At 59.2% G+C, this 27,299-nt stretch overlaps 2 protein-coding genes across 3 annotated transcripts in view; both read left to right on the top strand.

Moving 5' to 3' along the window:
• HTT (huntingtin) overlaps positions 1–14,367 on the top strand; it is a 165,784-nt gene extending 151,417 nt beyond the window's left edge. Inside the window, exons 60-67 of one of the 2 annotated variants that reach the window (XM_032136037.2) lie at positions 361–516; positions 3,601–3,791; positions 5,680–5,794; positions 5,961–6,174; positions 6,547–6,652; positions 8,812–8,974; positions 9,183–9,343; positions 10,277–14,367. In XM_032136037.2, coding sequence (XP_031991928.1) covers positions 361–516; positions 3,601–3,791; positions 5,680–5,794; positions 5,961–6,174; positions 6,547–6,652; positions 8,812–8,974; positions 9,183–9,343; positions 10,277–10,490 — 1,320 coding nt within the window. In that variant the 3' untranslated portion in view covers positions 10,491–14,367. Of the gene's footprint in view, positions 1–360; positions 517–3,600; positions 3,792–5,679; positions 5,795–5,960; positions 6,175–6,546; positions 6,653–8,811; positions 8,975–9,182; positions 9,344–9,773; positions 10,097–10,276 lie in introns of those variants that run through there. The other variant, XM_058430291.1, reaches the window with a different exon arrangement.
• A 1,078-nt stretch (positions 14,368–15,445) lies between these two features.
• MSANTD1 (Myb/SANT DNA binding domain containing 1) lies at positions 15,446–27,093 on the top strand. Its single transcript, XM_032136036.2, has 5 exons — positions 15,446–15,542; positions 16,975–17,055; positions 19,667–19,931; positions 23,580–23,855; positions 26,067–27,093. Exons 1-5 carry the CDS (start codon positions 15,473–15,475, stop codon positions 26,305–26,307), a joined length of 933 nt encoding a protein of 310 aa, XP_031991927.1. The 5' UTR covers positions 15,446–15,472; the 3' UTR covers positions 26,308–27,093.
• The last annotated feature ends 206 nt before the right edge of the window (positions 27,094–27,299 follow it).

The following is a 27,299-nucleotide window of genomic DNA, read 5'->3' as shown; positions in this document are numbered from 1 at the left end:
CACACACCCCACACACCACATGTATGCACCACACACATGCCACACACACCACATGCACCACACACATGCCACATGTACACACCACACGTATACACACCCCACACCACACACACCACATGTGCGCACACACACCACATACACCACACGTAGATACCATACACACACCATAAACGCACCACGTGTACCACGCACCCACACAGACACACCACACGCATACACCATACATGCACACGTGCGTCCCGCACGGTAATGTCTATTGGGCGTACGAACATGACTTGCCAGTAGTAGCGTTCTGGATGCGTTGCCTGGGTTCTAACAGCGCGATTCTCCCCTTGCTCTCCTGGTGTTCCACATCTCCAGCTTCTAGTGGTCTCAGACTTGTTCACTGAGCGCAACCAGTTTGAGCTGATGTATGTGACGCTGACAGAACTGCGAAGGGTGCACCCTTCAGAAGACGAGATCCTCGCTCAGTACCTGGTGCCTGCCACCTGCAAGGCAGCTGCCGTCCTTGGGATGGTAAGTGACAGGTGGCACAGAGGTTCCTGTGCTGAAGCCACGGGGGCCCATCTGCCTTGGGACCTGGTGTTGGCCAGAGGTGTTGGGTACGGCTGCCTCCTTCCAAGAGTTGACCCGAACTGGACTCCACGGCCCACGTGAGCTGCAGTGCCTCTCAGCTGGAAGGGGTTCAGCAACGGTCAGTGCCATCCACAGGCCACTGTGATGTGGGTCGTGGCGGCCAAGCCTTGGTTTGGGGTCCCATATCCCTGGGCTTGTGACATCACTGTAGTAGCCCATCCCCACAGAACCACGGTATGTGGTGGCACTGAGGCATCGTAGGTGGTGGAAACGCGACTGGCTTCCCCATGCTCTGCCCTGAGGCCTGACTGCCTCACTCCCCTTCTCAGTTATGTTCCAGGCCCCCCGAGCTTCCTGGCTGGATAGCTTCTCTCCTGGGGGCTGTTTTGTCACAGTGACACTGTGTTTCCAGTCCCAAATCTGGGTGCTAGAGTCTCTTCTTAGCATGGTGGTTGTCTTAGTCTGTTTTGGCTGCTACCACAAGTTACCTTAGACTGGGTAATTTATAAACGGTGGAAATTTACTTCTCATTGTTCTGGGGGCTGGAAGTTCATGGTCAAGGTGCCAGCAGATTTGGTGTTTGGTGGGGGCCGCTCTCTGCTTCATAGATGGCATCTTCTCGCTGGGTCCTCATGGTGGAAGGAGTGAACAAGCTCCCTCAGGCGTTTTAGGTGGGCCCCAATCCACAAGGGCTCTCCCCTCATGACCTCATCACCTCCCAAGGCCCCACCTTCTTGTACTGTGGCACTGCAAATTAGGTGTCAGTGTATGAGTTTCGGGAGGGATACAAACATTCAGACCATCCCAAGGGTCAAGTGTTCATCCCTTGAGCTCCTCCTTATTCTGCTTCTGGTTTATCAGGATTCAGCCAGCGCAGCATGGTACCTGTATTCTGTGGCACATCACCACACGGTATTTGCCAAGCATCCATCACCTGTACACGTGAAATCGTTGCCCGTGGGTCCCGACATCTGGTGAAGCATAGTCAAGGGTGTCAGAACTGTCAGAGCTGGCGCCTCTGGTTCTTTGTCATGTGGCATTACCTAGTAATCCATTTTACGACAGCAATGGAAACTCGTTTCTTCAACAAACACCTGAGTGGCTACCGTGTGCCAGCCGTCTGGGGCCCTTGGTGAGAATGGCGTGGTGGTGCCAATCAGGGCCTGCCTACCCCATGCTCTGGATGGGCTCCTGTCTGTCAGTAACGACAATGCTGTCATGACGGTGATGGGTTTTTTTGGCGTCACTCCAGCTGCTAACATTTGTGGAGCTCTTCCTCCTGCACCCCCACCTGACAAAGGCACCCCCAGGCGGCCAAGGTCAGAGGTTAGCTGGCTTGTCTAGGTCACACAAAATGCAGCAGAGGTTGGGGTGAGCCCACGTCCGTGACCTGGAGCCTGACTCCCTCCCTGCGAGTCTTGACTGCTCTTGCCTAGACTCTGTCCTCCCCGAGCCCAAACGCCAGTCTTCCCTTGTGGGGGCCTTCAGCCTGGTGCCATGTTGGTGACTCAGCAGCCATCAGGGAGTGGAAACAATGAGCGTGTGGCTTCCCTGTGTGGGCATCTCTCTTCACTGCGAACACCCTCTGGGTGTTGCCCACACGATGTCAAAGTGGCTCTTGGAAGGGGTCCTTCTCCTTTGTGGGGAGTTTCAGCTGCTGGGCTGACTTGAATTGTAACTGTGGTTTTGTGCTCAGGCCCAGATCCCCCTAGGCCATCAGTAATCAAATGAGAAATAATCATTTTGAAAAGCAGATCCTAAGGCAGGATGGTCATGGACACTAACTCCCAGCTCTATGTGCATTCATGCCTTCTTGAAGGTGATCATCCTCTGTGAAGGTTTTCAGCGTGTCATGCTTGGTACTGACGTATCCAGAGCATGTCGTTTTGAGGTATTTGCCCACTGTTGTGAAATCCGTGCCACTCGAGAGCAGGTCCTGATGTGGGACTTTCAGAAGTGGGACCTGGGGCCATGCGCAGTCCTTAGGGAGTTGCCGCGTGGCGTTGTGCGTATGAGGGGATAGCACAGGGTGAGGTGGGGGCCCAAGAAGGAAGTGATCCACAAAGAACAGCGTCCTCTTTCGATCCTCGTTCCTGGGATGGGTGGGAGTGGCTTCTGTGTCTTCCGGTCATTTCCCCGGCGGAGAGGCTCCTACCACTGCCGAGAACCTCATCATTCCACAAAAACAAGAGGCCGCCTGGCCATCCAGCGCTCCATGGGAATTCTGTGTCCCCGTAGTCTTGGGCTGAAGGAGGGTGACATTCCTTGCTGACTTCTGCAGGGGTCTCCTCACTGTTAAAGAGCAGATTGAAAGTGAAGAACGTGGGCGAAGTGTTTAGGTTGATATTTCACCCTGCTAGGTTTTGGATACTAAGTGAAATTGAGGCCATTTTGGTTGAAGTTGGCAGAAACCACCATCAGGGATCCCCAAGACGACCCCCAGGCTTTTCTAGAAAGACTCTCAGCTAAGATGTGTTACGGTAAAAGCACACAAAACAAAATCAGCAAACAAAATCAGCAAGGGCAGAGGCTCATGGGGCGATGTCCCCAGGACACCAGGCTCAAGCTTCCAGAATCCTCTCCCAGCGGGGTCACGCAGGACGCACTCAACTCTCCGCACAGTGAGCCGTGACAATGCGTATGCAGTGTTGTCACCAGGGAAGCCCACTAGAGACTCGGTGCCAGGGTTTTTACTGGGGGCTGGGCACATGGGCACCCTCTGCCTCCCTCGTGTCCAGACTCTGGACTCCCAGAGGGAAGGCAAGTTCTCAGCACAAACCCTGGTGCCCACACAAGCAGCTGAGCACAGGGAGCCCCTCTTCAGTGAGGGTGGTGGGCACCGTCCCGACACCAGCCAGGGGCCAGCCAGCCTTGCACACAGACCTCGCAGGATGGTCTCCAGCCTGCTGTGTAGTCTCTTCTGCACACAAGCATGAGGGCAGCGCCCCCGCCTCAGCTGTGGGGAGGATCCACTGGGACATGAGCTCTGGTGGCATGCAGCAGTTTTTGTCTGTGTGTGCCTAGGACAAGGCTGTGGCGGAGCCTGTCAGCCGCCTGCTGGAGAGCACACTCAGGAGCAGCCACCTGCCCAGCAGGGTCGGAGCCCTGCACGGCGTCCTCTATGTGCTGGAGTGCGACCTGCTGGACGACACTGCGAAGCAGCTCATCCCAGTCATCAGCGACTATCTCCTCTCCAACCTGAAAGGGATCGCCCAGTGAGTGGGAGCCTGGCTGGGGCTGGGGGGGGGGGTCTCAGAATGAGCTGTGAAGGAAGCAGCGTCACCCTCTCCAAGTGCCCAGGCCCCTGGCCAGATGGCAGGCAGGTATCAGTGGGAACCCAGGTGGGCACCATGGCTGAGGTCAGTGAGACGCAAGGGCACAGGTGCATCCTAGAGGCTTCCTCGGGCACCCCCAGTGAGCTGGAGCTCTCGCCTCTGCTGCTGTCTCATGTAGCGCTTAGCACACTCCCCCACGTGCCCATTCCTGACTCTGCTCTCGAGGCCATCGGCTCTCATTCTCTGCTCCCAGAACCCTGTTATTACCCAGGCCAGCCTCCTCTCTGCACCTTCCCTGCCCTGGCCCAGCACCTCCCTCTTCTTTCCACCATGATTCCGAACTCACCTTATCTTAAAGCTGCTGGCAGCAGGTTCTGTACAGATGTGTCCTTGACAAAGCACGGCTGGTGCCACAACCCCTTAGCGAGCAAGTCAAGCTCTTCACAACGATGTCTTACAAGCGCGGAGGGCGGCTCTGTGACACCCTGGTCTCACCTCCACTCTCACAAAGTCGCAGAGGCTTTAGTAGAGACAGGCCCATCCTCTCTGAGTCATAGGCTCCTACACACGGGAGCTGTCTTTAGAGGGAGGGTGGAATTTCATCAGCCACCCACATGGGGGAGTTGAGGGCAAGAATTAGGAGCAAAGATGGGAAGGGGTCTGGGAGGAACAGCCAGTGATCCCCTTTGACAAGTGGGCAGGAAATGGGGGCTAGGTCAAAGTTGAGTGGAAGACCTGGAGGGAGATGGGAAGGTCTCCGTCGGCACAGTTCAGACGAGGGAGGTGTGAGCCAGGGCACGTGCCGGTGGCCCAGGATTTGGGACATGCTGGAGCAGGGACAGCGGCTCATCAGGGGCCATTGGCCTCATCCAGGCCAGAGTGTCACAAGCCCGTGGGGAGGCCCTTCTCGCCTGTCATCCTTGCTGGGCAGTGGGTGCTGTGCTAGCAGGACAGGCGGACGGCTGGCAACTGTCTCTGCATCCCTGGAGCCTGGCATAGGGCCAAGTCACACGGGACACAGGCCTGCAAATCAGGCACATATGTTGGTGCAGCGACGTGATTTTGGGGGGCAGCCCCAGAACAGGCCCCAGACACAGGCCAAAGCCCTGCCTGTGCTGGTGTGTTGGGCTGTTCTATGGCTCTTGCTGTGGGCGTGGAGGACTCAGGGAAGGAGAGTTGAGGTGGTCCAGGAGTTGCGTTTGGGATGCAGAGAGCTTGTGGCATCCAGGTAGAAATGGCGCGTGGGGCTGACCTCAGTGCCATGGGCAGAGGGGCCGTGTCACGTGCCTCCGAGGTGGAGGTGGGACCATGTGGTGACAGATGTATGCATCACTGGGCACGTTTCTGTGGGGGTAAGGGGGGCATCGTATTGGCTTCTCTGTTCACAGTGGCCACTCATTCAGTCCCTGGCTACCAGGTCTTCACTGTGCCATGGGGAAGGCAGGCGCTGTCAGGGGATCACACAGGGCAGCACGTCACGATGGCATGTGCCACGAAGGAAAAGCACAGGGCACTCAGGAAGTAGAGGGGACTGGCCTGGGGTGTGGGAATCTAGGGCCTCGTTGAGGGACAGAGAGGAAGTGTGTGGTGGCCAGCATGGAGGTGGCCACAGGGGAGGCTGAGTCAGGTCGAGAGGCCAGGGCGTGAGGGAGGTAGATGGGCTCAGCCACCCAGGGAGTGGTCGAGCAGAGGCTGAAGGGTCAGGCCAGGTTGCAGGGTCCTGGGGAGCCACATAGCTGTACACTCCCGCGTAGGGCCGGACATGCTGTGAAGCCCTCTCCACATTGGATGGGGCTGGCTGAGCCTGGCTGCTGTCTCCCATTTTCAGCTGCGTGAACATTCACAGCCAGCAGCACGTACTGGTCATGTGTGCCACTGCGTTTTACCTGATTGAGAACTATCCTCTGGACGTAGGGCCGGAATTCTCAGCATCAATAATACAGGTGAGTGAGCCCTGGCTGTCTTCCTCTGCACACGGGGAGTGGGCTTCCCTTCTCTTTTCCTTGCGAGATCATACCAGTGGGCCAGTTTTGACTTGGTGGGGAGGAGGCATGAACACCTGAGACTGTGCAGCGATTCTTTGACACAGAGGCCTTTCTCCCTGTGCAGATGTGTGGGGTGATGCTGTCTGGAAGTGAGGAGTCCACCCCCTCCATCATTTACCACTGTGCCCTCAGAGGCCTGGAGCGCCTCCTGCTGTCTGAGCAGCTCTCCCGCCTGGATGCAGAATCGCTGGTCAAGCTGAGCGTGGACAGAGTGAACGTGCACAGCCCGCACCGGGCCATGGCGGCTCTGGGCCTGATGCTCACCTGCATGTACACAGGTGAGCATGTACACGGTGCCCGTAAGGCCAGCCCAAGTCCTGTTCAAGGGAGGCAGGAGCACGCTCACTCAAGGCACCTAGACTAGGTGCCCTCTGATTGGACACTTCTGGTGTTGCCCCAAGCCGGCCCCATCACCTTGCAAGAGAGGCTCTGGAGCCCCCAGGGCTGGAGACCTGGTCAGGGTCGACCATCCCTCCGGTCACTCATCCCATGTGGCTGAGCTGGGCTGGGTCCTGGGCTAGCAAGGGGCTCATATCACCTGCTTTCAGATCTTCTCCAGGGACTCACTGGACTCCCGTGTACAAAGCACTGTCTACAGAGCCTATTGGGTTGTATAGAGGTAACCTTCGTACTGAACACTTTTGTTACAGGAAAGGAGAAAGTCAGTCCGGGTAGAACTTCAGACCCTAATTCTGCAGCCCCAGACAGCGAGTCAGTGATTGTTGCTATGGAGCGGGTATCTGTTCTTTTTGATAGGTAAGAAGCGAAGCCCCATCCTTCAGCCATTAGCTTCCCTGGAACTTTGGCCTGAAGCTGTGCTTTTGTGTGTGTCCGCTGATCCCCTGGCGCTGTTGCCGGAGTCCTGCCAGTGATTCACCACCACAGCCTGACCATGGGCTGCCTTGGCTCAGGGTTCCACTGGCAAGCTGGCAGTCCTTGGACCCCAGCATTCAGGTGTAGCGTTGACCAGTTCCAAGGTTGTCCTGGCGCCTGCCCATCTCTCCTGAGGGCTCAGGGACAGTACCTGGCAGTTGGGGGTGTGGCAGGGGGCAGGAGTGACCAGCCTCTGGGAGGGTGGGGCAGAAGCCTGTACAGTGAGGAGGAGTTGGCTCAGCTTGGCTGCGTGTCGTGAGAGGGGAGCCCACGGGGCCGTGGGAGGGGCTCCGTGGAGGGGGGCCGTGGTGCCTGTGAGCAGGGTGAGGAGCAGCGGCAGGAGGATGAAGGTGAAACCCACACATGCATCTTTGAGACCCGTGTGGTCAGTGGCTTCTCCTTCCCCCCGCCCCCGCTGTGCATGCATTTGTGTTTAGAAATGGCTTCGCTCACCTGCTCTGGAAGTGGGTTAGGAGCTTCGTAGGGCTTTTTCTCAAGGGACAAGGGCCCCTGATTTGCTTTCAGGCCTCAGTCCTGGCGACATGGTGGATCTGGAGCCTTGTTGCACTGCCTTGCCTGTGCTTTCCAATCAGGGTGGCCAGTGGGGAGCCATTTGGCCTTTCTCAAGAGCATACTCAGGTGGACCTTGCTCCACTCTTCGACCAGATGAGGTGTTCTGAACAGCCAAGCCTGTGCTAGCCTGCTTTAATGTTGATTTTTTTTTCTTTTTTTTTTTCCGAGGCGGAGTTTTTCCCTTGTCACCCAGGCTGGAGTGCAATGGCGTGATCTCGGCTCACTGCAACCTCCGCCTCCTGGGTTCAAGTGATTCTCCTGCCTCAGCCTCCCTAATAGCTGGGATTACAGGCACACACCACCGCGCCCAGCTAATTTTTGTGTTTTTAGTAGAGATGGGGTTTCACCGTGTTGACTGGGCTGGTCTCGAACTCCTGAACTCAAGTGATCCACCCTCCTTGGCCTCCCAAAGTGCTGGGATTGCAGGCGTGCCCTCCTTGGCCTCCCAAAGTGCTGGGCTTGCAGGCATGAGCCACCGCGTCCGGCCCCCATGTCGATTTTTAAATGCACCTCTGCATCATTCTTCAGTCCCCACATGCTCACTGAGCACCACTGCGGCTGGCAGGTAGGCACAGGGAGGCGCCCGACCAGTCCTGGCCTTCAAGGGGCTTGTGTCTAGTGGGCCCAATGCTAGGTGGCGAGTGCTCCAGAGAGTGTGGTGCACGCCTTCCACTCGACCGCTCTCCAGATGCCGCAGGGAGGCACCTCGGAGCTGACCACAGATTTCTCTCTGTGGAGCAGTGTCTTCAGAGCGGCTGCCATGCCACTGCTGGGCGAGGGTCTGCGGGCGGGTAGAGCCAGGAGCACCTGTGAGGAAGTGCACTGCCATTTCTTAGCTGCTTCCCGCGTGTCTCAGTTACACACGCTGGCATGTGTGCACTGCTGAGATGGGAACATGATGGTTGCTTTTCAGCACTGAAAAGGATACTGCTCAGGGGGCGTGTTTCAGGATCTGGTTAGGGAAGAAGCAAGGAGAGCACAGATGGGGCCCTGTGTGGTAACAAGAAAAAAGTCCCTGTTGACAACAGTGCTACGAAGCATTAGAACACATAGGAATGTCTGTGGAGCATTTCCATGTGGAAAGCAGCAGAAACATAATGGGGACAGGTTCTTTTGTAACGTCCTTCCCACTGCACCATTTCCGCATATTCCTTTACGTAGCTTTCAAACTCCTCTTAGGATTTCTGGTCCCTACAGGGCGTGGGAGCCCAGAGCCTGTGCCGAGCAGCCTGTCTCCACGAGCTGGACAGAGGAAGAGCTGGGGTTTTGCCTTTTTAGTCTCAAAATTCATACTCCAGTTGCTTAGGCTCTGACTTTCCCCACTTGGAAAGTCCCTCACGGCCAAGGGTACCTCCCAGCCCTGATTTCACATCGGCGTTTTCCCCAATATTAGAGCCAAGGCCCTCTGCGGGCAAGTGGGGCAGCTGTGGGAGCTGGTGCTGGTCTCTGACCTGTGTCCCTCTTCCCAGGATCAGGAAAGGCTTTCCTTGTGAAGCCAGAGTGGTGGCCAGGATCCTGCCCCAGTTTCTAGATGACTTCTTCCCACCCCAGGACATCATGAACAAAGTCATCGGAGAGTTTCTGTCCAACCAGCAGCCATACCCCCAGTTCATGGCCACCGTGGTGTATAAGGTGAGGTTGCATGTGGGATGGGGATGGAGTGGGAAAGCCTGGAGGTGGAGTCGCCTCCGACTTCCCAGCAGATTTGCCAGCAGAGCCCAGCTCCTCCCCTTTAAAGCACAATGCCTCTAGCCCCCACCCCACCCCTGCCACCCAGGCACAAGCAGATGCTTCCCACCCCCCCAGCCCTGACGCTCAGGCGCCTGCTTGCTCCTTGCAGGTGTTTCAGACTCTGCACAGCACCGGGCAGTCGTCCATGGTCCGGGACTGGGTCATGCTGTCCCTCTCCAACTTCACGCAGAGGACCCCGGTCGCCATGGCCACGTGGAGCCTCTCCTGCTTCTTCGTCAGCGCGTCCACCAGCCCGTGGGTTGCGGCGATGTATCCTCCCTGGGTCCCTGGTGCTGGCCCCTTTGCCCTTGTCAACACTGAGGCTCATGTTTCATGATAAGGTTTTGAAACCGAACCTTTGCAAAAACCCCACAGATGCCAAGGTGACAGGCCCTCAGCCCCAGGGAAGTAAAATGCTGACAGGGATACAGAAAGGAGCACATCCAGACATTTGCTGACCAGGGCCTCTCAGAGGGGCCCGTGCATGGCAGGAGGGTCGCAGCTGAGGGGCCCTTCTGTAGAGGGCCTGGGTGAGGGGAGTGAGGGTGAGTGGAGTGGTGGTCTCTGCAGATGTCCCGCCCACTCGCGGGCTCTGTGGGGCTGGGCTTCTCCTGACACTGCTTCTCATTAGCTTTGGTCATTGTGCCTCGATCACCCTCTCGGGGAAAGGCTTAAGTAAAGATCCAGTTCCCACCCCCAGATGCTGGCTGCCAGGAGTTTCCTTTTCCACAACCCTTCCCCAAGACAGACCACAAGAGCCTCCAAGCAGCACGGTTGTCCTGGTGCTGACAGCACAGCCTTGTCCAGCGTGCCTGGCACGGCTCTGCCTTCACTGCATTGGAGCAGGGCTAGTGGAGGCCAGCGGGAGCACCGGCCACCAGCGCTGCACAGGAGCCAGGCCAGGTGAGTGCTGCCGAGTGGGTGCCCTGCCTGCAGGCCTCCTGCTTCCTTGGCCAGCTCTGCCCACCTCACTTCCGCCCTGCTGACCTTCCAGCAGGGCATCCAGCCAGCCAAGGGTTGCAGGAATGGAGGTGGAGGCGCTGCTGCAGCTGGAGCCATCCAGGTGGCCCTTCCGGGGCTCTGCTCGCTCTCCAGGCTCCCTGGACCCCTTTGTAGGCTGTTTCAGGAGAGGAGGTCCCAGGTGAGGACAGGGAGGCAGCATTCCCCTCATTTGCCGGCCTTTTTCCTTAACTCCTGCACCAGCCTCCCACATGTCATCAGCAGGATGGGCAAGCTGGAGCAGGTGGACGTGAACCTTTTCTGCCTGGTCGCCACAGACTTTTACAGACACCAGATAGAGGAGGAACTCGACCGCAGGGCCTTCCAGTCTGTGTTTGAGGTGGTTGCAGCCCCAGGAAGCCCATATCACCGGCTGCTGACTTGTTTACGAAATGTCCACCAGGTCCCCACCTGCTGAGCGCCATGGGGGGAGAGACTGTGAGGTGGCAGCTGGGGCCGGAGCCTCTGGAAGTCTGCGCCCTGTGCCCTGCCTCCACCGAGCCAGCTTGGTCCCCATGGGCTTCCGCACATGCCGCGGGCGGCCAGGCAATGTGCGTGTCTCTGCCATGTGGCAGAAGTGCTCTTTGTGGCACAGTGGCCAGACAGGGAGTGTCTGCAGTCCTGGTGGGGCTGGGCCTGAGGCCTTCCAGAGAGCAGGAGCAGCTGTGCTGCACGCCACGCGGGTGACCAGGTCCTTTCTCCTGATACTCACCTGTTGGTTGTTGCCAGGTTGCAGCTGCTCTTGCATCTGGCCTGGAAGTCTTCCCTCCTGCAGGCTGGCTGTTGGCCCCTCTGCTGTCCTGCAGTAGAAGGTGCCGTGAGCAGGCTTTGGGTACACTGGCCTGTGTCTCCCCGGTGGGGGGTGCATGCCACGCCCCGTGTCTGGATGCACAGATGCCATGGCGTGTGCTGGGCCAGTGGCTAGGGGTGCTAGACACCCAGCACCATTCTCCCTTCTCTCTTTTCTTCTCAGGATTTAAAATTTAATTATATCAGTAAAGAGATTAATTTTAACGTAACTCTTTCTATGCCCGTGTAAAGTATGTGAATTGCAAGGCCTGTGCTGCATGCGACAGCGTCCGGGGAGGTGGACAGGGCCCCCGGCCACGCTCCCTCTCCTGTAGCCACTGGCGTAGCCCTCCTGAGCACCCGCTGACTTTCCGTTGTACATGTTCCTGCTCATGCATTTACAAGGTGACTGGGATGTAGAGAGGCGTTAGTGGGCAGGTGGCCACAGCAGGACTAAGGACAGGCCCCCATTATCCTAGGGGCGTGCTCACCTGCAGCCCCTCCTCCTCAGGCACAGACGACTGTCCTTCTCCACCCACCAGTTAGGGACAGCAGCCTCCCTGTCACTCAGCTGAGAAGGCCGGCCCTCCTGGTCTGTGAGCAGCCTCCGCTGTGTCCAGAGACATGGGCCTCCCACTCCTGTCCCTTGCTAGCCCTGAGGTGGCGTCTGCCCAGGAGCTGGCTGGCCGGTGTTGGGATCTGCTGCTCCGTGGATGCATGCCCCAAGAGTGTCACTGAGCTGTGTTTTGTCTGAGCCTCTCTTGGTCAACAGCAAGGCTTGGTGTCTTGGCACTTTTAGTGACAGAGCCCGGCATCCCTTCTGCTCCCGTTCCAGCTGACATCTTGCACGGTGACCCCTTTTAGTCAGGAGAGTGCAGATCTGTGCTCATTGGAGACTGCCCCACGGCCCTGTCAGAGCCGCCACTCCTATCCCCAGGCCAGGTCCCTGGACCAGCCTCCTGTTTCCAGGCACAGAGGAGCCAAGTCATTAAAATGGAAGTGGATTCTGGATGGCCGGGCTGCTGCTGACGTAGGAGCTGGATTTGGGAGCTCTGCTTGCCGACTGACTGTGAGACGAGGCAGGGGCCCTGCTTCCTCAGTCCTAGAGGCGAGCCAGGCAAGGTTGGCGACTGTCCTGTGGCTTGGTTTGGTCATGCCCATCAGTGTTTTGGGTCTTGAATATGGTAAGCGGAGGAAATGTTGGAACTCTGCAGGTGCTGCCTTGAGACCCCCAAGCTTCCACCTGTCCCGCAGCTGGGGAGCAGCTGAGATGTGGACTCGTATGCTGCCCACATACATGAGGGGGAGCTGAAAGGGAGCCCCTCCTCTGAGCAGCCTCTGCCAGGCCTGTATGAGGCTTTTCCCACCAGCTCCCAACAGAGGCCTCCCCCAGCCAGGACCACCTCACCCTCGTGGCGGAGCAGTAGAAAGGGGTCCGATGTTTGAGGAGGCCCTTAAGGGAAGCTACTGAATTATAACAAGAAAATCACCGTTCTTCGTATTGGTTGGGGGCTCCTGTTTCTCATCCTAGCTTTTTCCTGGAAAGCCCGCTAGAAGGTTTGGGAACGAGGGGAAAGTTCTCAGAACTGTTGCTGCTCCCCACCCTCCTCCCGCCTCCCTCGCAGGTTATGTCAGCAGCTCTGAGACCGCAGTATCACAGGCCAGATGTTGTTCCTGGCTAGATGTTTACATTTGTAAGAAATAACACTGTGAATGTAAAACGGAGCCATTCCCCTTGGAATGCATAGCGCTGGGCTCAACATAGAGTTTGTCTTCCTCTTGTTTACGATGTGATCTAAAACAGTCCTTAGCAAGGGGCTCAGAACACCCCGCTCTGGCAGTAGGTGTCCCCTACCCCCAAAGACCTGCCTGTGTGCTCCGGAGATGAATACGAGCTCATTAGTAAACATGACTTCACCCACGCATATACATAAAGTATACGTGCATGTGCATATAGACACATCTATAATTTTATACACACACATCTCGAGACAGAGATGCATGGCCTCTAAGAGTGCCCGTGTCGGTTCTTCCTGGAAGTTGACTTTCCTTAGACCTGCCAGGTAAAGTTGGCCACGTGACGGACATCCAGGCGTGGGACGTGGTCAGAGGAGGGCTCATTCGTTGCTCACTAGGGTCCCACTGGAGAAGACGGTCTCCATATCAACTCTCTGCAGAAGTGAGGAAGACTTTATCATGTTCCTAAAAATCTGTGGCAAGCCCCAATCATATTATCTAAATTTTGTTGAAAATGTGATTAATTTGGTTGTCAAGTTTTGGGGGTGGGCTGTGGGAGATTGCTTTTGTTTTCCTGCTGGTAATATCAGGAAAGATTTTAATGAAACCAGGGTAGAATTGTTTGGCAATGCACTGAAGCGTGTTTCTTTCCCAAAATGTGCCTCCCTTCCGCTGCGGGCCCAGCTGACTCTATGGAGGTGATGTTTCCAGCTGCCAAGTGCTCTTTGTTACTGTCCACCCTCATTTCTGCCAGCGCATGTGTCCTTTCAGGAGGAAAACGTGAAGCTGAACCCCCTCCAGACACCCAGAATGTAGCATCTGAGAAGGCCCTGTGCCCTAAATGACACCCCTCGCCCCCACCTTCATGAAGGGGGTCATTTCAGAGCCCTCGGAGCCAATGAACAGCTCCTCCTCTTGGAGCTGAGATGAGCCCCACGCGGAGCTCGGGACGGATAGTAAACAGCAATAACTCAGTTTGTGGCCACCTGGCAGGTGGAACTTCCTCCCATTGCGGGGTGGAGTGAGGTTAGTTCTGTGTGTCTGGTGGGTGGAGTCAGGCTTCTCTTGCTACCTGTGAGCATCCTTCCCAGCAGACATCCTCATCGGGCTTTGTCCCTCCCCCGCTTCCTCCCTCTGCGGGGAGGACCCAGGACCACAGCTGCTGGCCAGGGTAGACTTGGAGCTGTCCTCCAGAGGGGCCACGTGTGGGAGCGAGAAGAAGGAAGATCTTGAGAGCTGCTGAGGCACCTTGGAGAGCTCAGGATGGCTCAGATGAGAAGAGGCCACTCGCTTGCCGGGCCTGGGCCTCCTGGGAAGGAGGGAGCCGCTCAGAGCGCCGCATGACAACCGAAGGCAACCTGGAAGGTTCAGGGGCCACTCTTCCCCCATGTGCCTGTCACGCTCTGGTGCAGTCAAAGGAACACCTTCCCCTCAGTTGTTTCCAAGAGCAGAGTCTCCCGCTGCAATCTGGGTGGTAACTGCCAGCCTTGGAGGATCGTGGCCAATGTGGACCTGCCTACGGAGGATGGGCTCTGACCCAAGTGGGGCCTCCTTGTCCAGGTCTCACTGCTTTGCGCTGTGGTCAGAGGGACTGTCAGCTGAGCTTGAGCTCCCCTGGAGCCAGCAGGGCTGTGATGGGCGAGTCCCGGAGCCCCACCCAGACCTGACTGCTTCTGAGAGCAAAGGGAAGGATGGACGAGAGATGTCTATTTAATTTTTTTAACTGCTGCAAATATTGTACATGCAAATTAAAGGGAAAAAAATGGAAACCATCAGTTGTTGCTGTGTGAGGCTTGCTTTGCTTCATGACAACCTAGACCGTGCTGAGCTGGAGTCTTAGGAAACAGTCTCCTAAGTGCTTCTCCAGCGGGGGCAGAAACTGTCCCACCAGCTAACATCTGGCATTAGGGAGGGTCCCCCAGGCAGCTCCCAGCAGGGACAAGCCCCGTGTTTTCTGTAGCCAGGGATGAGGAAGTGGCCCCAGGGCATGGGCCTGGCTGGGTGCTTCTGCAAGGGCCTTCCCAAACCACAGTACAGGTGGTCTTCCTGCCCTGCAGATGGGAGCTTGGGAGCTGCTGGAGCCTTCATGGTCAAGTGACATCATAAGCTTATATGACATACCCAAGCCTCAGGACTTGGCCCATGGCACTGGAGCAGGTCATCAGGCCCAGCACAGAGACTAGAGCTGTGTTCTCACAGGGCCCACCACCCTTCCACCTCCTTGGCCATTGACACCTGTGTCCCTGGCCCACCTGCTCCCAGGTAACCCCCAAAGCAGCTGGCGCATCCCACCTCTGGTGTGGCCCGGCCTGCTGTGTGTCCGCAGGGCCTGCCCGGTCTATTCTAGCTTGTTTCTCCTGTCTGAACCAGCGCCTACTCCAAGAAGCCTCTGCTCAGCCCAGCGGGGATGCTTCTAAGCTCCGGCCGAGCCTCTCGGAAGCCTTGGTGATCGGTGGTGTAGTCATCTTGGGATGCAGATGTCTTACCAACCTGCAAGAACAAAAACCCTGTGGCTTCCTCTGATGCAGGATATTTAGTAAATTTGCTGAAGTCCCATCTGGTTCTGGCTAATTGGCAGGGGTCGTCCACCCATTCTTTCCCTGCTCTGCTGTCCGTGCCAGGAGAGACGGGGGCCAGTCGGCCAAGGGGCCAGCTCCTGCTGCCTGCTCCTCTTAGGCACGTGCGGGGGCCCCCTTTCTCTGAGCAGGAATAGGGATCAGTCTGCCGGAGGGATGTGGTGGACAGGCCTAAAGCATTTGGGGCGGGGCATGCCACTTGAGCTCCCTAAATCTGTCTCCTCATAGGTGACACCGATCCAGGGTCCCCAGTGGCCTCTCCCTTCAGAGCTACCTAAGTTCTGGTCACTTCAGAGAAATGGAGCACCCCCTTCTCCCTGGTCCAGGTGTGGACAGCCTGGCACAACTGAGCACACCTGGCATGGCTGGTAATTTCAGAAAGAAGGGGCCAGGGGCCAGTGGGAAGCAGCGGCGAACCCCTCGTGAGTGGGCTTTGCAGTCCCTCCCCATGCCACAGCAGAGCTGCCCTCAGCACAGCCTTCCTCTTCCTCATCGGAGAGCACACCCTGTCCCCTTGCCGAGCTGTGCTCTGTGCCTTCGGTGGTATTTGATTTTGGCTGCTACTGGCTTTGTTCCAAGAGGATCAGGCAGTGGCTTCCCCTGTGTGGTGCGTGGAGCACTTTAAGTCAGATGAGGGAAGTAGCCAGGGTGAGGTGAGTACCGGGTGGAGCTGCCACAGAAGGGACTGGGTAGGGGGCCTTGCCTCCACGTGATGTGACGTGGCCAACCGAGGACAGAGGAAGCCCCGTTCCCCTCAGGGAAGCCTGCTGTGGGGCCCGAGGAAAGGCATTCTCCGCAAGCCCACGAGTCTGGTCCATGAGCACCGTGACAGTGTCCGTGGGCAGAGGTGGACCTGGCCTTGTGTCATCACCAGGACCTCTTTTGGGAAACCATGTGGGCATCCCTTGCGGGTCCCCCAGGCTCTGCAGCCCCAGCAGCCTGGCTGCCTGTTGGGCAAGTGGCTTGAGCCACCCAGAGGGCCCAGTCCTGTTGCAGCCACATCCTCTGGTGGGCCCTGCTGGTGTGGCTGGCTTTCTCCACCCTACACCAGGCCTCCAAGTATCCTGGTTGGGGGTGTCTGGGCCCTGGGTGGGCCCCATGGACCCGTGAGGTCAGGGTCGGGGCATCACTGGAGGCAGAGGGCTGAAGTTGTGGGTCAGGGTTCCCCTTGTGTGCACAGGCCCCTGCCCTCCATGCTTGGTCAGGCAGCTGGCCCCAAAACTGCTAGGACAGGCTGGTCCTGAGGTGGATCCTGGGCCCTGTACCCTCCGGATAGCCCACCTGCCCAACCTTCTACCCTGCCCCAGCAGCAGCAGTGTTGGCCACATCCTTCCCCTCCTGGCCCCAATTGCTCTGGGGAAGTCCAGGCTCTGGAGCCTGCCCAGGGGCCCCCGTGATTTGGGCCCAGGACTCTACGTGGTTCTCTGCCTTCACCCAAGCCCTGAACTCCTCGGCTGCCAAATCCCCACCCGTCTGCACAGGCTGTGCTCACCACTGCTGCTCCTGGAAGGTGCCCCTTGGTGGGACGCCCACCTCCTCTCTGGGCTTCTGTGTTTGGGAGCCCTGCTGCCTCCACCCTTGGTCAGTCCCCATGTCCTGCTGGCCTGTCAGGCAGGGCAGAAAAGCCACCCAGAAATGCTGAGCAGAATGAGGGACTAGTTGGGCCCAGCCTCATTATTTAGAAGGGATAGAGGCCTAGGGAGCATGCTCCTAGCCTGAGCCCAGCAGGGCCCCGCCCGTGTCCCAGGTCTGCACCAGGGACAGCTCCTGCCGAGGCCTGACCTGCCCCTTCTCCCTCAGGTGCTGCTGGTTGCCCAGCCCCTGGCCCTAGGAGACCCTGCGGCGACCGAGGGTCCCAGCAGGCCATGCAGCTGTGCCAAGGTACGAGCCCCTCCCCAGCAGGGGACAGATGCGGGGACCCTCCCAGGCAGGGGCAGCTGGGTGCCTGGCGCTGCCATCTGCTGCCTGCCCAGTTCTTGTCCTCACATTGGAGGTCAGTGTGAGGGCTGTGCCTCAGGAAAGGCTGCGGAACTTGCCCTGTCCAGGGCCTCCCATGTGCACTGAACCCGAGAAGAGAGGGTTGGAGTTGAGCCTTTTACCCTGGGAATGCTGCCTGGAGGATGGTGTGGGTGTGGGGTGGCACCCTGCCAGGCAGGGCTCTGCCTCCCTGCGCCCAGTGGAACTTGGGCAGGCAGGGGTGTAGGTGCCTCCTCGAGCTGTCAGGTGGGGGCCCCCAGCAGTGGTGGTGGTGCCCACTGGCCAGCAGCTGCCCCTTCAGCCAGGACAGTAGGCCTGACGCCGTCCCCAGCAGCTCCAAGGTGGATTTGTGGAAGGGGGTGGAGGGCAGGTAGGGGCCCCATGACCTCCCCAGGGTTCTGGGAGGGCTGTGCCCCCTTAGCCAGCACCATGCTGGGTGATATAGTCAGATCCTATTACCCCTGTTGTAAGGTGAGGAAACAGGTTAGCGGGGAGGACATGACTAAGGTCCATGCTGAGTCGCTGGAGCTGCGCCCAGAACCACTGCTGGGACCCCATGCCTTTCTGCTTACCCCTTGTGCCGGGAGATGCCAAGAGATGCTGGGAGCCAGCCCCACCTCTGCCCTTGGAGTCATGGCTACGGAAAGGGCATTCGGACAGGACCTCACCGGGGAGGGCCGAGCCCTGTTCCTGAGGAGCCGGGGCTTCCTAGAGGAGGTGGGCCTTCTAGTCACCCCTTCATCTGCAGGCACTCCACAGAGCTCTCTGTGCCAGCCCCCAGCACCGAGGGCTGACCTTACTAGAGTGGGGACCTTGTGGGCCCCTCCCATGCCCAGTGCCAGGCAGTAGGGATGATGTTTCCTGAGGCCCAGATGGAAGGGGCTGGGCTAGTCTCATGGGGCTGGCGGTAGGGCCAGGCCTTGACCCGGGACCCAGTGTAGGGGGTGCAGAGACCCCTCACTGAGTTCCTCACACATCCCTGGGGCCCTCCCCATACATTTCCTATCCTGACGCGGGCAAGAGGGAGCCCCAGGTCGCCTTCCGTATGCTGGGCACCCACAGTGGGGCCTGGCACCCCCCCCATGCTCCTGCCCTGTCCTTCCTCTGAGAGCCTCAGTCCCACCTCCAAGGTGCCTCAGAGGACAGCAGGGGCGGTGGGCAGAGGCTGAGATGCCTCCTCATTCCAGGCTCAGCTGCCCTTCCTGGGGCAGCCCACACCTGAGAGTCTCCTGCAGTTGGTCAGGCCTGAGGAGGGCAGGGGGTGCCCGCTGTCCCTCTGCTGACCACAGTGGCGTTTAGCCTGGGCACCGCGCCCAGCACGGCCCATCCTGCACAGGTGCCGTGGGCTCCACCGAGCCCTGTCTGACTTGCATGTGTGACGTTTCGGGTGCTGATGCCCCTGGGCAGCACTTCTCCGGGCAGAACCCCCAGGCCACACGCTCCTGTTCCGCTGCATCTGGGGCTCTCGGCAGGCTGCGGTGCCCCGGCCAGCCTGGGGGCATCTCAGTCCCTCAGCCCCACGGGGGCCTGCCCCGCAGCCTGGGCCTTGAGCCCCATCTCCGCACGCCGTGCCGAATCTGGCTGCCCATCAGTTCCCTGCATACCCAGGCTGTGCCCTGCCATGCCCGTGGTTCTTCCCAGGAGTGCCCTGTGGCCTCCCTCTGGCTTGCTGGGCTGATTCCCTCCTCTGTCTCAAACAGAGCTCACCTTTGCCATCACTGCTGTCCTCACTGGCCGGTGCCAGAGGCCTGTGTCTGTGTACCCTGTGTCTGCACCTCTGGGCAGGGCCTGGCTCTGACCAACCTGGGCTTCCAGTATCCACAGACCTAAGGCCCAGGGCGCCTGGGGGCTGGAGCAAGAGAAGCAAAAGGAGCCAAGGGTGGGGGTTTGGGGTTCTTGTGAGGGCCCAGCCCCAGGACCCCAGGACCAGGACACCCAGGAGCCCCGGGGCCCAGCCCCAGTTCAGCCTGGCAGGGGCCTTCTGAGGGAGCTTAAGGGTCCCACAGCCCAGGACCCCCACCAGGGCCAGTGGCCAGCGCTGGGGGACTCAGCCTCCTCGTCTCCCGTCCTCTCTGTTTCTGCCACCTTTTGCCCCCTTTCTCCTTGCCTGTTCCCACCCGAGTCCCCCTCTTGGCCTGCGTGAGCCGGGGCGGCACTGAACTGGGGGCCGATCCGCCTGGGCGGCGGTGGGAGGCAGGGCCGGGAGCCGGGCATCTGGGTTTGGGCCTGGCCCGCGTGCTGCAATATTGATGGCCCGTCAGTGCGGCCCTGATTCCTGTGCTTTCAGTTAAAAGGTTTCTGTTGTTGTAGCTTATGCAGTTGCTCTGTTGCTATGGAAACGTGACATCAAAATGACGTTTCCCGTTTAAAAGCTTTTAACTAAATTCCTGCCTGTCAGATGTAGGCCCCATTTTGAGCGTGGAGCTGCCTTCGAGCGAGCGTGAGCGGCGCCTCCCGCCCATGGTGCGTGGGGCCGGGCCGGGGGCCTCGCTGAGCGCGCTCTCTCACCCCACAGGCGCCTCCAGCATGGCGGCGGCCGAGGTGCCCGGCTACCTCGTGTCCCCGCAGGCGGAGAAGCACCGGCGGGCCCGCAACTGGACGGACGCCGAGATGCGCGGCCTCATGCTGGTCTGGGAGGAGTTCTTCGACGAGCTCAAGCAGACCAAGCGCAACGCCAAGGTGTACGAGAAGATGGCCAGCAAGCTCTTCGAGATGACCGGCGAGCGCAGGCTGGGCGAGGAGATCAAGATCAAGATCACCAACATGACCTTCCAGTACAGGTGAGCGCGTGCGCACTGTGGGCCCCACCAGGACAGGCGGGCCCCGGGCGTGGCGGGCTGCTCCTGGCTGTCATGGAGCTCCGAGTCGGGAGGATGTGTGGGTCCTGGCCTGCCTGTCGGTCTCCTCTGTCCAGGTAGGGGCAGAACCCCACCGGGTGAGACGGAGCCCACGGAAACCGTGTGTGCAGCCTTCCATTGGGGAAATGGGGAAACTGAGGCCCAGCAAGGGCAGGAAACCGGTCAAAGAGCTGAGGGATAGCAGGGGTGGGGCTGGTGCTGGGCAGAGGCCAGGATGGCTCCCAGGACGTATCGGCAGTCTGGGCACTGTCCCTTGGAGGCAGCAACACTCATGGTGGTGCCCACTGACCTCACACCCTCCTCCCCCATAGGGAGGCAGTGGCTGCCAGTGCCCTCCCCACCACCAAGCTCCCAAGCTCAGCAGGGGTTTCAGGGGCCTACTGTGCCACTGGGGAAATTGAGGCTGCAAGTGACAAGGAGGCTCAGTGCTCAGCGACTTGGAGCATCCACTGAGCCTCTGCCATGAGCCTGTGAGCCCCACTGGGGCTGGCCCTAGGGTCAGGGTTGGCTATTTCCAGAAATCACCAGGTGAGGTGCAGGACCAGCCAGTGCATGGGCAGGGCTTACTGTGCGAAGAAAAAAGAGGTGGAGCCCTGCCCTGGCCCAGGACTCCCAGTGTGGGGGCTCCCGGCCTGGCCCCACCTCTGCTCCCGCCACATGGCAGGTGGGCTCTTCCTGCCCTGGCAGCCTGCAGGGAAGGCCGGAGGGGACCACCCGGCCAGGGAGGTGCTGGCGTCTAGGAGGGGACAGGTGTGATCCCACACACCCGGCATCTTAAAGTGCGTGGGTCCCCAGCCCATTAGGGCAGAGTCACAGGTGGGCAGGGGTCATGGTGGGGTGAAGGTCTCAGGCGCAGGCGGGGTCACAGGTGCAGTGAGGGTCTTGCAGGGTGTGAAGGTCATGGGTGTGCGGTGAAGGTCACAGGTGTGGGGTGATGGTTTTAGGTGTGGGGAGGGTCTTGCACGGAGCGAGGGTGGCAGCAAGAGCTGGAAGCCGCAGGGGGAGAATGGCAGCAGAGAGCACCTGGCCCTGTGGGAGGCCTGGACAGGGCTGGGCCTGGGTCTGCCAGCTTCCAGGATGGGAGGGGCTGCCCGGGGTAACTCACTCAGCTGCTCCACCTCTGGGTCAGGCAGGTGAGCCCGGGGCAGAGAGGCTGGGAGCACCTGAGCCACTTGCGAGAGAGGCCACCCCCACTGCCCCTGCAGGCGAGGAGCCGGTCTCCAGCACAGCAGAAGGGGAGCCCCAGTCCCCGGCCCTGGTGGGAGCGGGGAAGAGGCCCAGCAAGGCCCTGGACAGACCGCCAGGCTGTGGGGTCTCCGCTTTCAGTTGCGTTGATTTGATTTTTTCTGAGCCTTGAAGGAGGGGTCCGGGGCCTGGTCCTGCCCAAAGGCCCCTACGCAGGCCCCAAAGCCGGGACCTAGGGTGCTGAGCATGACGGATGTTGGGTTTGAGCGGCTGGCTTGCGACGTGAGGGCTGAGGTGTGAGCCTGGGTATCTTCAGAGGCTTGGTGGACACAGGCAGCTGCCCACGGCCCCACTGTTCCCGCGGCCCCACCGTTCCCGTGGCTTTCTAGTCCTGCTCAGGCACCTGGTGAAGAAGGGACGCAGGGGGCGGTGGGAGGTGGCCACGACTGTTCCAGCAGGCTCCCCTCTGACTCAGGAATTCACGGGCACCGCCTCCCCGGCTGGCTCTGGTTGGTGTCTGGCCAGGTTATTCATTATTTATGCTGAAAGCCTCTTCAGAGTCCCAGGGGAGGGTTTCTGTCTCCATTCCTGGAGGCCGGGAGATGAGGGTGCAGCAGAGTGGGGGCCTCCACTCCAGACCCTGCAGTCTGGGCGGGCCAAGGGCTGCGCCGGTGCACAGCACATTACGGTTGATGAGGCACTTCCACACCGCAGCCCCTCAGAGCTGCCACAGTCAGCCTTAGTTCACCAAGGGGGAAGCTGAGGTTCAGATTATGAGAGGGACGTGCCCAAGGCCACGTAGTCCTTAGCAGAGAAAGCTGTGGCTGGGTGACTCGATCTTTGTCCTTTTTCTTTATACCCCCAGCCTCCCCATAGCAGAGGCTTTTCTCTCTTTTTTTTTTTTTTTACAAGAGCTCTTTATATATTAAGGCTGTTGGGCTGAAGAAGCCTGAGAGGGTGGCTGGTTCTGTGGAGCATGGTTTGTTGGAGTACAGTTTGGGGGCCTCCTACGCTGAGAATAGGCCTTTTCTCGTTTCTCCAAAGAGTGGGCTGGCTCAAGTAGGGCAGAGAGAGAAGCCTGGGGCAGAGGTTAGGGATGGGCACCCAGCACCTGCCCTCACATGCTCTGTGCTGGTGTCTTCACAGCCACGTGCCACCCTGGGCAGCAGCCCCTGCTCACCGTCTGGCTGTGCCTGTTTGCTGGGGGCACCTCATTCAGAAGCCAGCTTATTGTTTCCAGTGGCCAATGGCCACACCCTGGCAGGTAACAAGAGTAGGAGAGAGGAGACGCCCACTCTGAGCACAGGGTGGGTTTGGAGCCCGGCCTTGGGGCACTCTGTCACTCAAAGGCAGAGTGGGGAATGGGCACTGGGCCTTAGGAAGTACTGGGTCCAATGAGGCAGAGATGCCCCTGCCCCACCCCCACCTTGTGGCTTCTTCCCTGGCCTGGCCAGAGCTGTCTGGCCGCCCTGGGGCCCTGTCTCCCCTGCCCTGCCCTCCCAGAGGGCAGCCGAGGCCCAGGGGATGCCTGGGGACTTAGTCTCTCAGAGGGCAGGACCTGTCTGCGGGAGTAGGTGGGTGCAGGGGGTCCCAGTGGTAATGAGGCATCAGGCAGTGTGGGAAGGGGTCCACCCGGCCCACCCCACGGCCTCTGGGCAGGTTGCAGGTTGTACCGTTGGATCTAGGCTCCTGCCCAGACCAAGAATGGCATGGGAGCCCAGCCTGCTGTTTGCTCTATTAAATCTGCCCTGCAGCTGGGGGAGGGGCTTACTTTGATCATCCCCATGTCATTGATATAAAAATAGAGGCTCAGAGAGGTGAATGAACCTGCCCAAGGTCACACAGCAAAGTGTGGAGATGAGATACTGACTCAGGGCTGTGGACACTGAAGCCTGTGCTCTAACACCGGTGGCTGTCGCTCCCTGAGGCATTCTCTCCCGAACAACACAGTTCTTATATTACAAAATATTATCACTATATTTATATATCTTATAATACCTTATTATTACAATAATACCTTATTACTGTACCTTTCAAAATGACTTATTTAAAAAGCAGTATTTGCTCATTGCAGAGAGTGTAGAAACTACAGAAAAGCTATAGGACCGGCCCTAAGGTCCCAGCATGCACAGATAACCTTCGTAGTACTGGGACGCGTGCTTCCTTTTTAACATCTGAGCCCATGTAGGTCCTGAAGCCCGGCTTCTTTCTAAGTCCAATGTCATCTTGACCCTGGAGCCAGGCCGATTTTGCTGGGGAGGCCCTTGCTGGCCGAGAGCGGCTCCTGCCTGTGCCGGCGTGGTGCGCCCCTCTGCTGAGGCCGGGCAGGACAGGGGCTGGGCCAGCTCTGTTTCTCACCCTTGGCTCTTGTGTCTCTCGTTTCAGGAAATTAAAATGCATGACAGATAGCGAGTCCGCCCCGCCCGACTGGCCCTATTACCTAGCCATTGATGGGATTCTGGCCAAGGTCCCCGAGTCCTGTGATGGCAAACTGCCGGACAGCCAGCCGCCGGGGCCCTCCACGTCCCAGACCGAGGCGTCCCTGTCGCCGCCCGCTAAGTCCACCCCTCTGTACTTCCCGTATAACCAGTGCTCCTACGAAGGCCGCTTCGAGGATGACCGCTCCGACAGCTCCTCCAGCTTACTGTCCCTTAAGTTCAGGTAGTGTGTCTGCTTGTCCTTCCCCTGCCCTGGGGTGTCTCAGCCCCCACCATTTAGAGAAAGGGACTGGGAGTGGCGAGGGCGGCGGCGGCGGCCGCGGTGGTTGCAGAGGCCGTGGCCATGGGCAGTGCCTCCAGGGACAGGCGGCCTCAGACCAGGGAGGGCTTTAGTGTCCACAGGCAGACCGAGTTTGTCTCCCAGCTCCATCACTTTTGAGCTGCACGGAAAGTTCCTTGACTTCTCTGGCCTCAGTCTCCCTCCTATAAAATAGGGATAAACCAGTACCTTTCTCAGAGGGTGGCTGGGAGCATGACAGGAGAGAAGACGCAGCACGGGGCCCGGCACATGGAGGGAGACCAAGCCCCAGACCCCAGAATGCGCCCCCTGGCCTCCCTCAGCCCACACGGACCCCGCCCTCACAGGCTGGCTGCCCTCTCAGCACTGGGGAGGGTGTCAGGCTGCGCCTCATCACATGTTGCCGTGGGTATGACCCATCCCCTCTGCCGTCCATCCCACACCTCAGACCAGGCCTGTGCTGGCCACATGGCTGTGCCTGCAAGATGCTCACAGGGCAGCCGGGAGCAGGCAGCATGCAGGACAGACACCTGTGGGGTGGGCCTGGGGAGCCCAGAGAAGGTGCTTTTGAGGAGGGGACATTTGGGGTGGGGCTTTCAAGGTAAAATAGAAGTTGGCCATTTGAAGGCAAGAACAGGAAGACTATGGATTTGAGTCACAGCTTCTCCCCTGCCCTGGTCTTCGAATCTTTCTGACAGGAGGTGGGGTGAGGAAGGCGTCTCCGAGGAGGGTCCCTCTCATGCCGGGGGCCGCTGCTTGACTCAGGATTTCTCATTGAAGACCTGAGACAAAAACGCTTTTGCTGGCAGCTAGAAGGAACCAGCAGGAGGCCTGAGATTTATGGCTGTTTTTCCCGTGGACTGAGCCCAGTTCCCAGACTTAGCTGCCTGGGGCCTTGCACAGGGCCGGGATGTGGGGGCTGCCCTCCCTGATCAGCCCCAAAGCGCTGATCTCACGCCCCTGAGGTTGGCTGCACCCTCTCAGCTCAGAGTGTGGGCCAGGGATGAGCAGGCACTGGAGTGGGGCCTTGGGGTCTGTGGGTTTTGGCAGCTCCCTGCCCTTCACTGAGGTCTGCTGAGACCACGGGTGGCCCCTACCCCAGCAGCAGAGTGCTCAGGAGGCGCCCACAGGGCTGGACTGCCTTTACCTGCCACCTCTACTAGAGCTCCAAGGTCCTGGGGAGAGATCCCAGGCCTCTTGTGGGCCCCACACCCTCTAGGTGCCTGTCCTTCTGCCTCTCTACCAAGGTGTGCTGGCCCCATTTCTAGGCCCCCGGGAGATAAAGGGGCTCACATCTCAGGCCCTTCCTTCTGGGACCTCAGTTTCCCCATCTGCCTAAGGCCGGGTGGGGCTGGTGGTCTCTGGCTTCCCTACAGGGGTCCTGAGTACTCCGCAGTACCCAGCACCCCTCACCCCTGCCTTCATCTCTCCCTGGGGGTGGCCTCTCCACCCCTGGCCCCCAACTGGGCCAAGCCCCCACCTGCCCAGCTCGGTGGGTGAGGGGTGCTTCCTGGCAGGATGTGCCCCTCTGCAGCCCAAAACATCCCACCCTTTCCAGACAGAAGGGGTGTGGATTGTCCTGGGACCCTGGTCACTGGGGTCATCCGCTAGTCGCAAAGGTCGGCAATGCCTGTGGCCTCTTTTTTTTTTTTTTTTGAGACGGAGTCTCGCTCTTGTGCAGAGTGCAGTGGCGTGATCTTGGCTCACTGCAACCTCCGCCTCCTGGGTTCAAGCGATTCTCCTGCCTCAGCCTCCCGAGTAGCTGGGATTACAGGCGCCCACCACAATGCCCGGCTCATTTTTGTATTTTTAGTAGAGATGGGGTTTCACCGTGTTGGCCAGGCTGGTCTTGAACTCCTGACTTCAGGCGATCCACCTGCCTCAGACTCTCAAAGTGCTGGGATTACAGGCATGAGCCACCACGCCCGGCCACCCCTGTTACTTTCTTACTGTCAAAGGGGGTGGGTTCTGGCCCCTCCTTTGCACATGGAATATGAGACCCCGAGTAAGTGACCTGACTCCCTGGGGCCTCAGTTTCCCCATTTGCCCAGTAGGATCGTCGGGAGGGTCCGGTGAGGCCCCCGGTGTGCCCAGGCTCTGTGGCCAGCATGTCCACAGCCGGCACTGTCCTTCCAGGTCGGAAGAGCGGCCGGTGAAGAAGCGCAAGGTGCAGAGCTGCCACCTGCAGAAGAAGCAGCTGCGGCTGCTGGGGGCCATGGTGGAGGAGCAGCGCCGGCTGAGCCGCGCCGTGGAGGAGACCTGCCGCGAGGTGCGCCGCGTGCTGGACCAGCAGCACATCCTGCAGGTGCAGAGCCTGCAGCTGCAGGAGCGCATGATGAGTCTGCTGGAGAGGATCATCACCAAGTCCAGCGTCTAGGCCAGCAGGCGGCGGCGGCGGGGCCGGGTGGCTGGTGGTGCTGCTCAGGCCACCCAGGGCAGGCCACTCGGGCCAGGCAGGCAAGGGGGCCGCCCTGCGAGCAGAGACCGCCTTCCACCTGGCCTCTGGCGGGATGTCCCTTCTGAGGGGTGTTTTGAGGAACCCCCAGGCCCTGGGGACCAAGAGGCTCCAGTCTCCAGCATGAATGCCCTTCCTCAGACACAGGCCAGGGCCTCCGGGGTTCACTCCGAGTAAGAACGTCCTAGAGCCACTGTCCAGTGCCGTTACTATCAATGATACTTGACGTGGCTTTGATATTAAATGTATACTTTTTCATTCTTGCTTGGAACACACGGTTTGCTGTTGCTGGCTTGGTGAGGATGCCCTGATTGATGGATCCCGAAAATGAAAGCAGATGGAAACGGGTCGGGGCAGGCTGGAGCTGGGGGAAGCTCTCTCCTGAAGGGAACTCTGTGTCCTCCCTCACCAGGACCTCTGCGTCTGTCCTTAAATGGCCTCCGACGCCCGATGAAAACCCCAGGGACCTTCTGGGAGGCTTTTATTCAGCTCTGTTTGGAGCATCAGGTGTTTCCACTGCCTCCTTAGCAATGACACTAATAAAAGTCGTAACACCTGCTCGCATGCACGGCCCTGTTGAGTGTTCTGGGCTCTGGAGATGTCATGGTGGATGACGCAAAGGCGCTGGCTTCTTGGAGCTTATGCTCCCATGCGGGGAAGACAAATGGGTCAGTAGAGAAATGGTTGCAGGTTGTGATAAGTGCTGGAAGGGAGGGGTTGGCCTGAGGACAAGGAGCCAGATATACATGGAGCTGGGAACAGTGGCCACACAGGGAATCACCAGTGCGAAGGCCCAGAGGCAGAGGACACTGGAGCAAGCCCCAGGAGCAGCTAGGAGGCTGGTGGCCAGCAGCCAGGCCACGGAGGCCCGTGCAGCCCGTGGGGAGGAGTGTTCGTGTTTTTCAAGCTTAGTG

Source organism: Hylobates moloch, unplaced genomic scaffold (genome assembly GCF_009828535.3).
Source record: "Hylobates moloch isolate HMO894 unplaced genomic scaffold, HMol_V3 SCAFFOLD_17, whole genome shotgun sequence".
In the NCBI taxonomy this organism is placed as follows: Eukaryota; Metazoa; Chordata; class Mammalia; order Primates; family Hylobatidae; genus Hylobates; species Hylobates moloch.
The sequence above is the reverse complement of the archived record's forward strand: the minus strand, read 5'-3'. Positions and strand labels throughout refer to the sequence as shown.

Excerpts from the sequence above, each read along its gene's own strand:
- MSANTD1 (XM_032136036.2), top strand. The coding sequence starts at position 15,473 with ATGGAGCACCCCCTTCTCCCTGGTCCAGGTGTGGACAGCCTGGCACAA. Across the intron at positions 15,543-16,974 it reads GAGCACACCTGGCATGGCTG|GTGCTGCTGGTTGCCCAGCC; the intron begins GTAATTTCAGAA and ends CTTCTCCCTCAG. Across the intron at positions 17,056-19,666 it reads GGCCATGCAGCTGTGCCAAG|GCGCCTCCAGCATGGCGGCG; the intron begins GTACGAGCCCCT and ends CTCACCCCACAG.